The sequence below is a fragment of the Dreissena polymorpha genome, chromosome 5 (genome assembly GCF_020536995.1).
Source record: "Dreissena polymorpha isolate Duluth1 chromosome 5, UMN_Dpol_1.0, whole genome shotgun sequence".
Lineage (NCBI taxonomy): Eukaryota > Metazoa > Mollusca > Bivalvia > Myida > Dreissenidae > Dreissena > Dreissena polymorpha.
This window is the reverse complement of record NC_068359.1, coordinates 35,211,596-35,225,364: the sequence shown is the minus strand read 5'-3', so window position 1 is coordinate 35,225,364 and position 13,769 is coordinate 35,211,596. Positions and strand designations below refer to the sequence as shown.

Genomic DNA, 13,769 nt, shown 5'->3' with positions numbered 1-13,769 from the left:
ATTCATGCTTTCACCTTAAGAAAAAAATACTTGATTTTTTATCACTTTGTCAAAAAAACATTTTCTTTTTTTTTAACAGTTTTGTCTTTTTTGTTTGAATAAAGCAAATAGACTAAATGATAGATACAAAATCGTAGCAATGAATTCAAGACTTATATCAGTAAATCCATTTAATATTGTTTGCATTAAGATAACAGGCCTCTTGTTCTTGTACCTAGAAACCAGGATTTCGTTCTGCCCTTTGACAAATAAGCATAAAGAATATACTTGAAAGTCATTATTAAACTTGATGTTTTCATTCTTTGATGTCTGAAGAACAAACAAAGCACATTTTAATGTGGCCATATTGTAGCTTGTATTGAGATCTATACTCGGCACCAGTTACATGTAATTACATAGGGTTGAAGATAGATATGAAGAGTTAACAAAATTGCATAGGAGTATGAAATACTGCTGAACAATCATACATGAAAATAGGTACAGTGGTGCTAAATATTTGTATGTGGGGCAAAAAATATTAATTAAGTATATTTAACAATTTGGTCTAAGGCCAATGTAGTATACCCCACATACAAATATTCGTACAAATCAATACTTGATTACACATTTGTTGTCAAGCTGATTTATTGTCAGATTGTCATACTTTGCCCCAAAAAGTTACTTGTTGCTATTTGATTTAAAATAAACACATAGTTGACATGTTGGAAGAATTAAAAGTTTACTGCAAGTTGTTTTGATACACTGTTTTCAAACATCCTTAAAACATCCCTTTATTCATGAATATCATTTTGACGCCAACATATTGTGATGTTACAGAAAGATTTTAGATTTAATCATGATGATGTACAACATGCAAACATGATAGTATTGATATTTGAATGCTTGATCACACATTGTAATATTGATATTTGAATGCTCGATCACACATTAAAATATTGATATTTGAATGCTCTATCACAAATTGTAAAATTGATATTTAAATGTTCTATCACACATTGTAATATTGATATTTAAATTCTCTATCACAAATTGTAATATTAATATTTAAATGTTCCATCACACATTGTATATAGTGATATTTAAATGCGTATCACACATTGTAATGTTGATATTGAAATGCTCTATCACAGGTGCTCATTCAGTGAAAAGTTGTAAGTGCATTTGAATATTGTTAGTAAATTCACCTGTTTGTGGGTTTTGGAAAGATAGCAAGAAACGATACAAAAATGAAATTTATCATTTGATCGCATTTCCATATGGCCATATGATATATGCATTCAAATGTGTTCATATATCATTGAACTAAGGGAGGCATGAAGAAAAAAATGTTTGTCTCTACATAAGTCAATATCTTTGTAAATATATCTTGAAACACTTTGACATGTTTTTTGTGTACTTCGAGAATTTTTCTAATCTTATTTGGATTTTTTGTGTTGTTAAGTCCTGTGTCGGAAAAGAAACTTAAAGTAAATATTTAAAAAATAAGTAATGAAATACTTTTTACATTCGTTATTTGAGAAGCCATTTCTAAATACCACACTAGTACTTCCAGATTTCTTATCAAGTTTTTTTTTTCAATATTTTGTCATTTTAAGAATTCAGGATGGTTTCATACTATTAAATTGGGAAAAATTGAACAGACCCTTAAATAAGCAGAAAAAAATCACGGTGTTACCTTAAAGTTACTGTGCTCTTAAACTAAGTGAGATTCATTTATATGACTTTGTTAAACAAGATGCCATTTTCTCCAATCTTTTAATGGAATAGGTAAAATGTTGGGAATTATTTTTTGCACAGTTATGATATGGACATATGGCAATGTGACCAGATTCTGAATTGGCTCTGCAAATTTGCACCTGAAGGACCATTAATTTTATATTATCAGAGTGACAAGTAGAGTACATTTATGTAAGTTAACACATCACATATCCAGAACATCAAAATTGTATTTATAATATAATATTTAGGTTAAGATAATATATATATATATATATATATATATATATTTTATGCCCCCGGTAGGGTGGCATATAGCAATTGAACTGTCAGTCCGTCTGTCTGTCTGACGTGTGTCCGTCCGAAAACTTTAACATTGGCCATAACTTTTGAAATATTGAAGATAGCAACTTGATATTTGGCATGCATGTGTATCTCATGAAGCTGCACATTTTGAGTGGTGAAAGGTCAAGGTCATCCTTCAAGGTAAAAAGTGAAAAAAAAAACTATCCAAGGGAAGTAATAAGCTTTAAAAGGGAGATAATTTTCAAACCTGCCAAATGATATATTGACATTTTATTTCAAAGCGGTGCAATAGGGGGTATTGTGTTTCTGACAAACACATCTCTTTTTTCCAATGCTTTGGTAAAAATTATGATCAAATATTATCTTAAAAATTGGTGTAATAACTGAAATAATTATGTTGTTACGTTAATAAGTATTTATAGATGTTTCAATAATTGCTTGCGATTTTTCCAGTTCCCTTTCCAAATCCCTGATCCTTGTAGCCACGTCAGAAACACTTCACATAGATATAGTTAGAAATTATAGTTAATATAGTAATCATAATAATATAAAAATATAGGTATAATTCTTTATTACAGTTTATATTTTTAAGTTTCAATATATAAACAGTATACAATAATTTACATTGATTTTATGTATGGTTTGCATTAAAAACACTAAAAGTAATTTGTAATACCGGTTATGACATTAGTATTGCAAGATTATATTTTAATAAAAATATATGCCTGCTTCATGTGAGAAACAAGTTTTACTGTATATTCAGCACTAATTGGATTTTTTTGCCTTAACCAAAGAAAATTAATTGCTGTATGCTTCCTGCAAAATGTGTTCACCTTTCAAATTGAAGAGAGCAAAAACAACTATTGCTAGAGTGATAATAATTTGTGCTTACATGAAAACACAATTTTGCTTTGCTTGAAAAGTGGGATGATGTTTAAGCTTATTTTTTGGAGTTTGCACACATTTATATCACTATGCAATTTGCCTGTTTTAATTATATATTGTTTATCTTAGTAAATTATACTTTGAGATCTATTAAGGTAGCTTAATTATTTTTCTTGTAACAATATAAAACATAAAATTTGACAATTATCAATGTATTTAAATTTCAATTGGAAACACTAATGTTTTTAGAAAAATGAAATTGCTACCGTTATACCATACCATAATTTTCAGTTAATTTGCTATGTTTTCACAGATAATATGCATGGTAAGTAAATCTAGCACATGAGTTGTCTCCCTTGTATATGAATGCAGTGAGGTATTTTTATGAATTACTTCCCTTGCTTTTAGTACTACTTTTTATTCCTATATTGGTCTTTCTTATTGGTCACTTGGTTTTAGAATAATGAGCACATTTAGTTTTTATAATCAAAACTATTCCTTTGTTACATAACAATTATGCTTTTCCTTTAAATACTTTTTGATGTATATCTTTTTTACACAATAAAATATTTGTATCAAGCTAACAATAATTGAAAGGTGTATAGATTGGTATCCAGATTATCTTCATCTACTCCTTAAGATGAGGAAAGTAGGTTGCACATTTACTCATCTCTCATTTTAAGTATTAAATCAAGTCGTAAAAATATCTGGTGTATTTGTCTTGTAAAACTTGATGATTGATGCATATTTTCCTTAATTTTAAATGTACTTCACTTTTCGCAATAACTGCAACCACAGGTATTAAGAATGCATCTCTTTTTGAAATTGATGAGTATTTTTCAAATTTGTAGTAAATAGTTAATAATGATGTCATTTATTTATTTGTACAAAGACGAAATGTATAGTAGAGCTATGTCAATTGTATTCAAGAAGAGAAGACTATTTAAAGTCATGTGTTCAGGAATTTTCATCAGGGTATGAAATCGGTAAATATAATTTCAAAGATTGTTAAAATATTTGCAAGATTAGTATTAGAGATTTCTTGACCAGGTCTCAGTTCTGACAGGCGCACATTACCAATATTATGTATTCTTTGCGCCTTTAGTTGCAATCATATTATTGGTTTTAGCATATTTAGGATCGTGATTCAAATGGCTTTATCAATGTATGGATGAATTGACAGCATGATGGGACGAAAATGAAATCTATTTCAGCTTTGAATATCAAACTAATCAACCATATTCTGCATAAGCAAAGTTTGTGTGCATGCAGAATAAATGTTTAGTTGAGTGATATAAAATTCTCTCTACAGATTTCACTCTACATGTGAACTGATAACGAATTTAATATGCATTTTTTTCAGGATAATTTTGTATTCCCTTCTATTACTTATTTAATGAATTTGATACTGTTTGAAGTGTTCTTTCACTCATCAAACAAACATATATTTATTTTCTTAAATGCACAGGTATATCGATTGGGAGCATAGAAAATCACTTTGTAGATATATACTGGTATATTTAGATGTGTCACTTTTCTGAAGTTTGATCACATTTCTGTGCCTATTGCAGTCTCGGGTCCATCACCCAGCGTCATAAGGGGTCGTCGTGACAACGACCTTTTCTCCTTAATAGGGGAGACTCTCGATGCTCGCTGTGAGTTCATTGACCTTGACCCTGTTATGGTGTTAACTGACAGCTTCCTTTTGGGTTGTGGGTTGTTTCATTAATTGGCTTCTTTTAAAAGCAGCTGTCCTATTTTTTGAAAGGAGACTTAAAGTCATTAATATCTTGCAGCCCTTATATTAACTTAAGGTTATTTTAAAAAGCAACACAATTGAATTAATTAAAGTTCTTGTTTGATTTTTTTTATGTTTTAAATCTTAACTGGTACAGAAAATTGTATGAAACAATAGTTAAATTTTATAAATATAAGATTGTAATGTAATCCATTTGTACATTATTATTTAATAAGTAATTGCCTTTAACATTTTGTATCATTCTGATGTAAATAAAGTTTTAATATTTACTCCGGACAGTTGCTTTTGCATAGCAAGACTAAACAGATTTCATTTTAATTTATAATCAGACTGACTTGAAAGTGAAATAATCAGCTGACTTGTGGATTTTGACATTTTCCCTTTAATATTATGTGACCCTTTCATTAACATGTTTTATCTTATATTAGATTTTCCCTAGCATGTAATTTTATTTTCAGCAGTAAAGGTTCCTATGCTCTGGTGGTAAAATAAAAACGTACTGCACTCTAGGGAAATTGGACTTCATGCAGGTAAAGTTTTGTCCAAGATTAGCCTGTGCAGTCAGCTAATCAGGGATGACACTTTCCTCCTAGACTGGATTTTTGTTTTAAGAAAAGACTTTAACCTTTTGCATGCTGGGAAATTTGTTGTCTGCTAAAATGTCGTCTGCTGAATTTTTAAAATTAGCATTTTCTTCGATTTTTTTCAAAGAATACTATCAGAATAGCAAACAGTTTGGATCCTGATGAGACGCCACGTTCTGTGGCATCTCATCTGGATCCAAACTGTTTGCACAGGCCTTCAAAATTCGGTTCCCGCAATGAAAGAGTTAAACAAAAAAATCCATAAAAGCTGGAAGTGTAGTTCTTGATAAGCCTGTAGGGAGTCCACAGGCTAATCTGGGACAACATTTTATGCATATGCATGAAGCCCCATTTTCTCAGAGCACAGCTCAAATGAAATTTTTGCGAAAAAAATGATTTTGAGGCACTTTCCCATATGTAGTCTTGTGTTCCTTCTTCTAATATGTAAGGCTTGTACAAAATAAATTAATCCATGTTTCATTGTCTGAATAAGCTGAGACTCTAATGCAAAGCATTGTGTACTTCGATCAATTGAGCTTTGAGCACAAAGTGCCTAAGTGTGCTTGAGCTCTGCCTGTCTGAAGTTGCTGAGGTTCAAATGTAAATGTGTGGTGGATTTTAATCAAACTTGGCAGGAGTGTTCCGGGGATGGTCATTTAACAAATTGTTATAAATCATTGAAAAGCTTGACCATCTTTGAGGGCTATAATGTATAAGGTTAAATATTGATACTTTAAAACTCTTTTGGCCTGAAACCACAAGCTTGTTTTCCAAAAAAAATCACAATGTTAAAATGTTGACAGTTGACACACTTTCGTAAAAGATTGGTGCCTTAAACTCTGATCATCAACCATAGGCCATGCTTGCCTTCGTGTCTATGAATACTTCATGAGCTGTTTATAAACAAGTTATTACATCCATGCTTGTAAATTAACAAATTATCTTCGTTTTAATTTTGAAGCTTTATCTGAGGACTTGATGCAATTTAAGGCTGGAACAAAATGTCTTGTATTGTTCAGTTATTAATTTAGACTTGGCGATATTTTCACATACTTAAATATTACTCATTGTGGTCTGAAAATGAAAGGGAATAATTATTTGTATTTTTTTACAGACCATTGTTCTTGTAAAGAATGACGGTTTATTGTTCAAATTGATCTTTCAAGATTTCAAAGAGAAATTGATTTGCAAAATAATTATCCTTTTGATGCATTGTCTGCCAGATTGATGTGATAACAGATAAGGTTTCATTAGTCTTTACTACAAGCTTTTGTAACAATTAGTTTTTCGGCGTAGCTGTATTAAGCCAGCTTTTCACCTTACCTGACCTTTGTAAGTGTCCAATAAAATTTAAATAAAATTTCCCGCGGCTAGGTACGAATGAATACACTTCATTAATTCCATTGGCTGATTTGAGCATACCATCAGAACATTGGAAACATATATCCGCGTCTTTGTAAAACTGTTTTACTGCATGAAACAATTTTATCTCTAATGAAAAGGCTTAATAGATAGAGCAGTTTTACACTCAATTCTCGACATCAATACAGTTTGTGCGTGCACCTTTTATTTTCACAGGATGGCCAGTGCAAAAGCGTTTATACTTAAAGGCTATGTTCTCATATTTAGTTCTTACTTCCATATTCCTGTCAACATGTTAACATGTAAAAGTATAAAGAGCAGTGGAAGCTAGGCCTCATTTTAATGCATTGCATTTCAATCTGCGAGGTATCGGGTCAATTCGCAGCCAGTGTGTGAATGTCAGAGTTTATATACAGGTCATCACCGGAGTTCGCGGCCAGTAAAATAATCGTTATATAATAAAGACGCTATCCGTGAACTAGGTGACCTGGAATTTTCTTTAGACCAGAAATATGTTAAATGAAGATATTCAGCAATATAATTATGGTAAGTCAATAATAGATTATTAATGTGTTTTCAACAATACAATGATAAATATTATTTTTGATTAATTTAACAATAATTATTCCACCATATTGACTAATGTATTAAGCATTAGCGCGATGATTCTCGATACTGTTAATAATCGAATCAAATAGCAATGCCCGACAAACCACTAAAACAGGTTTGTTCGAAGAACGCACCTTTAAATACCGATACTTCACGTGTGGCCGGTTGACTCTATGTTTTAATTTCACTTCCATTCTTCTTTTGGTTTTCTGTTTTGTATCTATAGGTTTATGACCAGCAATATGTAATAATGTAAAAAAAGGCGCGAAAACTCCGCGTAACATCCCGTACTGCTTGTGATGCAGCTAAGAACTGCACAGAAAAAGACATTCGCTATCCTTGATCTCTTTCATTGAACTATCAACGCTGTATATCTTTTTTAAAGATATTTCTTGTTTCCCCTAAAATCAATTTGTCAAAAAGTTTTTTACAATTTGATAAAAGACTTTCTATATTTCTGGATGAGATCAGCGGGCGGTGATAATTCATAGCAATTCTAAATATTGCAATAAATAAACTAAAGTCATAATGAATTCATACTGTCAATGTTCAATGTGCGGGAACAAAAACTGTCACATGACCACAAATGCGAACGACCACGGCTATTTTTCGGATAAAACGTCAATCGAAGGTATGTTTTCTTACGTTTTCTCCGTTTTAGCAGAACACATGTTACAATGCCTTGGTGCACCGTACTCAGTGCGAATTCTACTTTTCATTGATGTATTGCTCATATTTTTAGGTATAATACTTTTTGAGAACATTCAATGACAAATATCGAACTTGACGATGTAGACGACCACACATCTTGTTTCTGTGTCCGTTTCTCTTTTAAAAGACCAAGTTGTCAATGTTTAACTGTACTAATAAGACCAACAGAACAGTTTCGAAATCTAAATGGTTTAAAAAGGTTATAAACATTGTCTTAAGTATAATTATAAAGGGAAAATAAATGTGCGAACGACCACACTTGAAAACCATTTGCGAACGACCACACTTTGTATATAAATTTATGCGAACGACCACACTTAATTATTAAACACTCGTACGAATGCACGCAAGCGCGCGCACACACACGCGCACGCACGCACACACACACACACACACAAATATACATACATACACATGCAGATACATACATACACATTCATATACACATGCAGATTCATGCATAAATATGCAGAAACATACATACAGATGTAGATACATACATGCACATGCAGATACATACATACACATGCAGATACATACATACACATGCAGATACATACATACACATGCAGATACATGCATACACATGCAGATACATACATACACATGCAGATACATACATACACATGCAGATACATACATACACATGCAGATACATACATATACATGCAGATACATGCATACACATGCAGATACATACATACACATGCAGATACAGCAATAAATATGCAGATACATACATACACATGCAGATACATACATACACATGCAGATACATACATACACTTACAGATACATACATACACATGCAGATACATGCATAAATATGCAGATACATACATACACATGCAGATACACGCATACACATGCAGATACTTACATACACGTGCATATACATACACACGCAGATACATACATAAACATGCAGATACATGCCTAAATATGCAGATACATACATACACATGCATATACACATGCAGATTCATGCATAAATATGCAGATGCCGGTGGAGATACGGTGCTGCCCCGGTTGTTCCCGGTGCCGCGCCGGTTGTTCCCGGTACGTCCCGGTGACTCCCGGTTCATGCTGGAGGCAATAACCGTAACTCTGCCGTGATTAACCGGCTACAACCGGGGCTCCACCGGCACGAACCGTAGCTCTACCGGCATTAATTGGTGAAACATAGCTACACCGGGACTCTGCCGGCATTCATCGGGGCTATACCGGCGTCAGACCGGGACGTTGCCGTAGTTCTGCCGGTGTCAAAAGCATCTCAGATAAACCCCGGTTCGTGCCGGTGGAGCTAGGGTGCTGCCCCGGTTGTTCCCGGTGCCGCGCCGGTTGTTTCCGGTACGGCCCGGTGACTCCCGGTTCATCCCGGAGGTATTAAACATTTTTATAGTTTGCCGGTGGAGCCCCGATTGTACCCGGTTCATCCCGGACATTCCTGGTGGAGCCCCGGTTCATACCGGTAGACCCCGGATCACGCATCGGGGCTCCACCGGCATCGCAAAATGTGTTAGTGAGACTGGGCCTTAAACTATCAGTACTTCAAGCTGTTTATTAAGCCCATGTTGATCCCATTACAAACATAAGCAAGTAAGACTTTTTGCATGTGACATGATACACTAGTTATGAAATACAATAGTTTTGATAGGTTAAGCACCCATCTTTGCTGTGTCGATTTTGTACCTCTTATTTGTAAAATTTCATCAGGGTTAAATACAAATTAAAAAGAAGAAATTAACAGCATATTTTTGTATTAATTACACTTTCTGACCAACATAATTCAATATATGATTAACACAATTATTGTACCTGTGCCTGTTCAGATTCGCCTTGCTGAAGAACACTTTATCGCAGCATGTATATCCCTTCCCAGTGCCTGTGTGACTAATCTCATGCTGGCGCAGAGACGACTTGCTTTTAAGTACGTTGCCACAATAGCGGAATATATGTGGGTCTGAGCGATCCATCTGAAATATACATTTTATTGCATGCATACATGTGTCAAGAATACAGTGTGTGGTCGTTCGCCTATAACTCGGGTGTGGTCGTTCGCCAATTTCAAAACAAATGTCGTCGGTCGTTCTAAATAATAAAATATTAATATTGAGACTTATATTTGGTCGTATTTGAAATAAATACGCATAATGACAGTAATAAAACCTTCATTTGTAATCGCTTTAACAACAAACACAGGTTTTAGTAAAAATGTGTGGTCGTCTACATCGTCAAGTTCGATATTTGTCATTGCATGTTCTCAAAAAGTATTATACCTAAAAATATGAGCAATACATCAATGAAAAGTAGAATTCGCACTGAGTACGGTGAACCAAGGCAATGTAACATGTGTTCTGCTAAAACGGAGAAAACGTAAGAAAACATACCTTCGATTGACGTTTTATCCGAAAAATAGCCGTGGTCGTTCGCATTTGTGGTCATGTGACAGTTTTTGTTCCCGCACATTGATGTTTATGCCCCCGGATTGAATGATCGGGGGTATATTGTTTTTAACCTGTCTGTCTGTCTGTGTGTCTGTCTGTCTGTCATTCTGTGGAAAACTTTAACCTTCGTCAAAGTTTTGCAATAACTTTTGCAATATTGAAGATAGCAACTTGATATTTGGCATGCATGTGTATCTCATGGAGCTGCACATTTTGAGTGGTGAAAGGTGAAGGTTATCCTTCAAGGTCAAAGATATGGCTTCAAAGCAGCGCAGTAGGGGGCGTTGTGTTTCTGACAAACTCATCTCTTGTTGTTTTTTTTTAATATTAATAAATTCATTAAATTGTCTTTGACAAAACATATATGATGATTTTTTGTTTCAACTGACTCCTGACTTTCAGTCTCAGAGCACACTCTTTTAGCATTGGTTTTGAAATCCTGGAAGAGCCACACCTGAACTCATTTTTGTAAATTAAATGTCATGGCACACTTGGTCACAGCAATAAATATTAGTGTGTCAAGATTTTCTGGCTTAATAGACCCCTTGTACTTGTTCTTTATGCGGTTTGGGGTACTCAGACTTCTCTCATACAGATCTATATTGCATAGCATAACAAGTTCGGTCAAGTCAGAATGCATCAAGATGACCCTCTTACACAGATTCTTCAGTGAATACTTTGTGTATGAGCCCAGCTGTCACATACCCCTTATACTTGGCCACTGTATTGATTCTCTTTCTCTTTGTCTAACAATTTTTGCACCACTTAGGTTTCTGTATCAAAACCTTTACTGCTTTCAAATTATCACCATCACTGAATTTTAAGTGGTTAAGTTGTCCTAATGTGCCATCAAGAAAGGAAGTTAAAAGCTTGAATAAATCAATGATTTTGCTGCTAGAGCTGTAACGATCCGGTTCGATGCATCGAAAAAAACGGTTCAACGCAGCCGATTCCATTTCGATACCAATATGGCCAATTTCCATTCGATTCACTGCAATCCCGATTTCGAGATCTCGAGATCCCGACTTAGCTAAATCGTGGCCACAAGTTAGTCAGCCAATCAAATACTATCTTGTTCCCTCAAATTAATCAGCCAATGAAAACGTCCTACTACTACTACTACATACAGTACTAGTACTAGTACTACATAATACACAGTATGAAACAATGTGATATCATCAACTTTTTGCTGATATACACCAACACTAGGTGTTGGAGGTTGAAGCTTCTGCTTTGGAAGTTAACATTTTCTTCTCTGCATCCCTGTGTTTCATACTGTTGTTATGCTTTAGCTATCGTGTCCTTTTGTATTTTACACAACCCATCCCTAGCCAATATTGTTTGAACATTTCCTGTTATACAAATGTTACACTTAAGCCGCACTTGCAAGCCCTCTCCATGTACGACAAGCCTGGGGAAGTCTTTTTTCCACTTTTTTCACATGATAAATTGTTCAAACACTGAATTGCCACGGTGTTTTACACTGACTATCATTTTCTGTCACAACCTGTAATATTAAGTCCAAAGTAACATTCTTAACAACGTCTTTTCCCAATGGTTCGGTTAGCGTTGCCGTTACAGCTGACATTTTCTAGAACTTTTTATGACGGAAGTAAAACTTTTTATGTAGACACCGTTCTGAACCGGTTTTCATATAAACTTATCACAAATTATTATTACAGCTGCACTAAAGGTCAAAATATGATAATACAAATCAAACCAGGAACCAGGAAAACTAAAACAACAAAGAATCGATTGCAATTTGTTTTACCAATTTCATAATTGTTTTCTGTACGATCAATTGTTTTTTAAATTTGTTTGCTGTCAACTTGCAAAAACGTTAAAACGATTCTTTTTTGTTGCCCTGATTGTAATATAAGAATATTAATGGCAGGACTGGTATTTAATGATGTCGAATTTACATTAAAGGGAAATTTTCACAATTTGTTTGTAGGAAAAATACTTATCTGTCAACTGAATTTTAAAACAATGATTTAACAGATGTTATGATGCCTTTGAACAATTTGTTTGTTTTGCTGTTTTGATATTTTTCCATAGTTTCAGAGGTGTATTTTAACTTTTCAATTAAAAAAATACGAGGCTAGCATTAACAGGAAATCTATAAAAAGATATATGGCGTTGATTGAAGTTGCTGTTGGTGACAGATATAGAGTTATATCAATGAGATCAAAGCATTTTCTTTTTCTGCCCTGTTCTTAGCTGCATCAGACGCAAATCGATTACAGGGTGTTACGCCAGATTTCAAGGTTAATTTTGCATTGTTAGATATTAATGATCTATATCTATGTATACACAACTGAAAAGAAGAATGGAAATAAAATGAAAGCATTATAGAGTTCAACTGGCCACACGCAAATAATCCATACATATTTTAAACATATATATTCGCATTCTTCCAACAGACTTGTACAATATTATTTGATTTTATCAGTAAAAGTATCGGGAATTATCGCGCTCATTGTTAATAAATTGGTCAATATTGTGGAATAATTCTTGTTTAATTAATAGAAAATAGTTTATATCATGGAATTGTTGAAAACACATTACGGTAAGAATCTATTATTGACATACCATAATAATATCGCCAAATTTCTTCATTATAGATATTTTCGGTCAAAATAAAATTCCAGTCCACCTAGTTTTACTATATATATATATATATATATATATATATATATATATATATATATATATATATATATATATATATATATATATATAAACTTTTACATGTTTAACGTTCAATTTCAAAAACAATTACAAATATTTTTGTCAAAACGAATATCAGGATAGGGAAAAACAACACTTTAATGATCTAAAATATACTATTACACTGCAGAATGCAATCTGATTATAATTACTAAATATGTCATTTCTTACGCCAAGGCGCTGACAATCTTCTAAATATAAAGGAACACACACATATTGTATTGATATCTAGAGTTGAGTGTAAAACTGTTCTATCCCTCAAGTCTTTTCATTAGTGATAAACCAGTGGGAATTTTTTTTTATGTCCCCCACTATAGTAGTGGGGGACATATTGTTTTTGCCCTGTCTGTTGGTCTGTTGGTTGGTCTGTTGGTTGGTTGGTTTGCGCCAACTTTAACAATTGCAATAACTTTTGCACTATTAAAGATAGCAACTTGATATTTGGCATGCACATGTATCTCATGGAGCTGCACATTTTGAGTGGTGAAAGGTCAAGGTCAAGGTCATCCTTCAAGGTCAAAGGTCAAATATATGGGTCAAAATCGCTCATTTAATGTACACTTTTGCAGTATTTCAATATTGAAGATAGCAACTTGATATTTGGCATGCATGTGTATCTCATGGAGCTGCACATTTTGAGTGGTAAAAGGTCAAGGTCAA

General features: G+C 33.5%; 1 protein-coding gene across 9 annotated transcripts in view; it reads left to right on the top strand.

Moving 5' to 3' along the window:
• The window catches only part of LOC127881598 (uncharacterized), a 71,698-nt gene that overhangs the window by 8,210 nt on the left and 49,719 nt on the right, over positions 1-13,769 (top strand). For 7 of the 9 annotated variants that reach the window (XM_052429603.1, XM_052429600.1, XM_052429599.1 and 4 more), the window contains exons 3-4: positions 1,131-1,151; positions 4,479-4,562. The exons of 1 other annotated variant lie outside the window; for it this stretch is intronic. In XM_052429603.1, the coding sequence (XP_052285563.1) occupies positions 1,131-1,151; positions 4,479-4,562 (105 nt within the window). The remainder of the gene's footprint in view (positions 1-1,130; positions 1,152-4,478; positions 4,563-13,769) is intronic. One more of the 9 variants, XM_052429595.1, reaches the window with a different exon arrangement.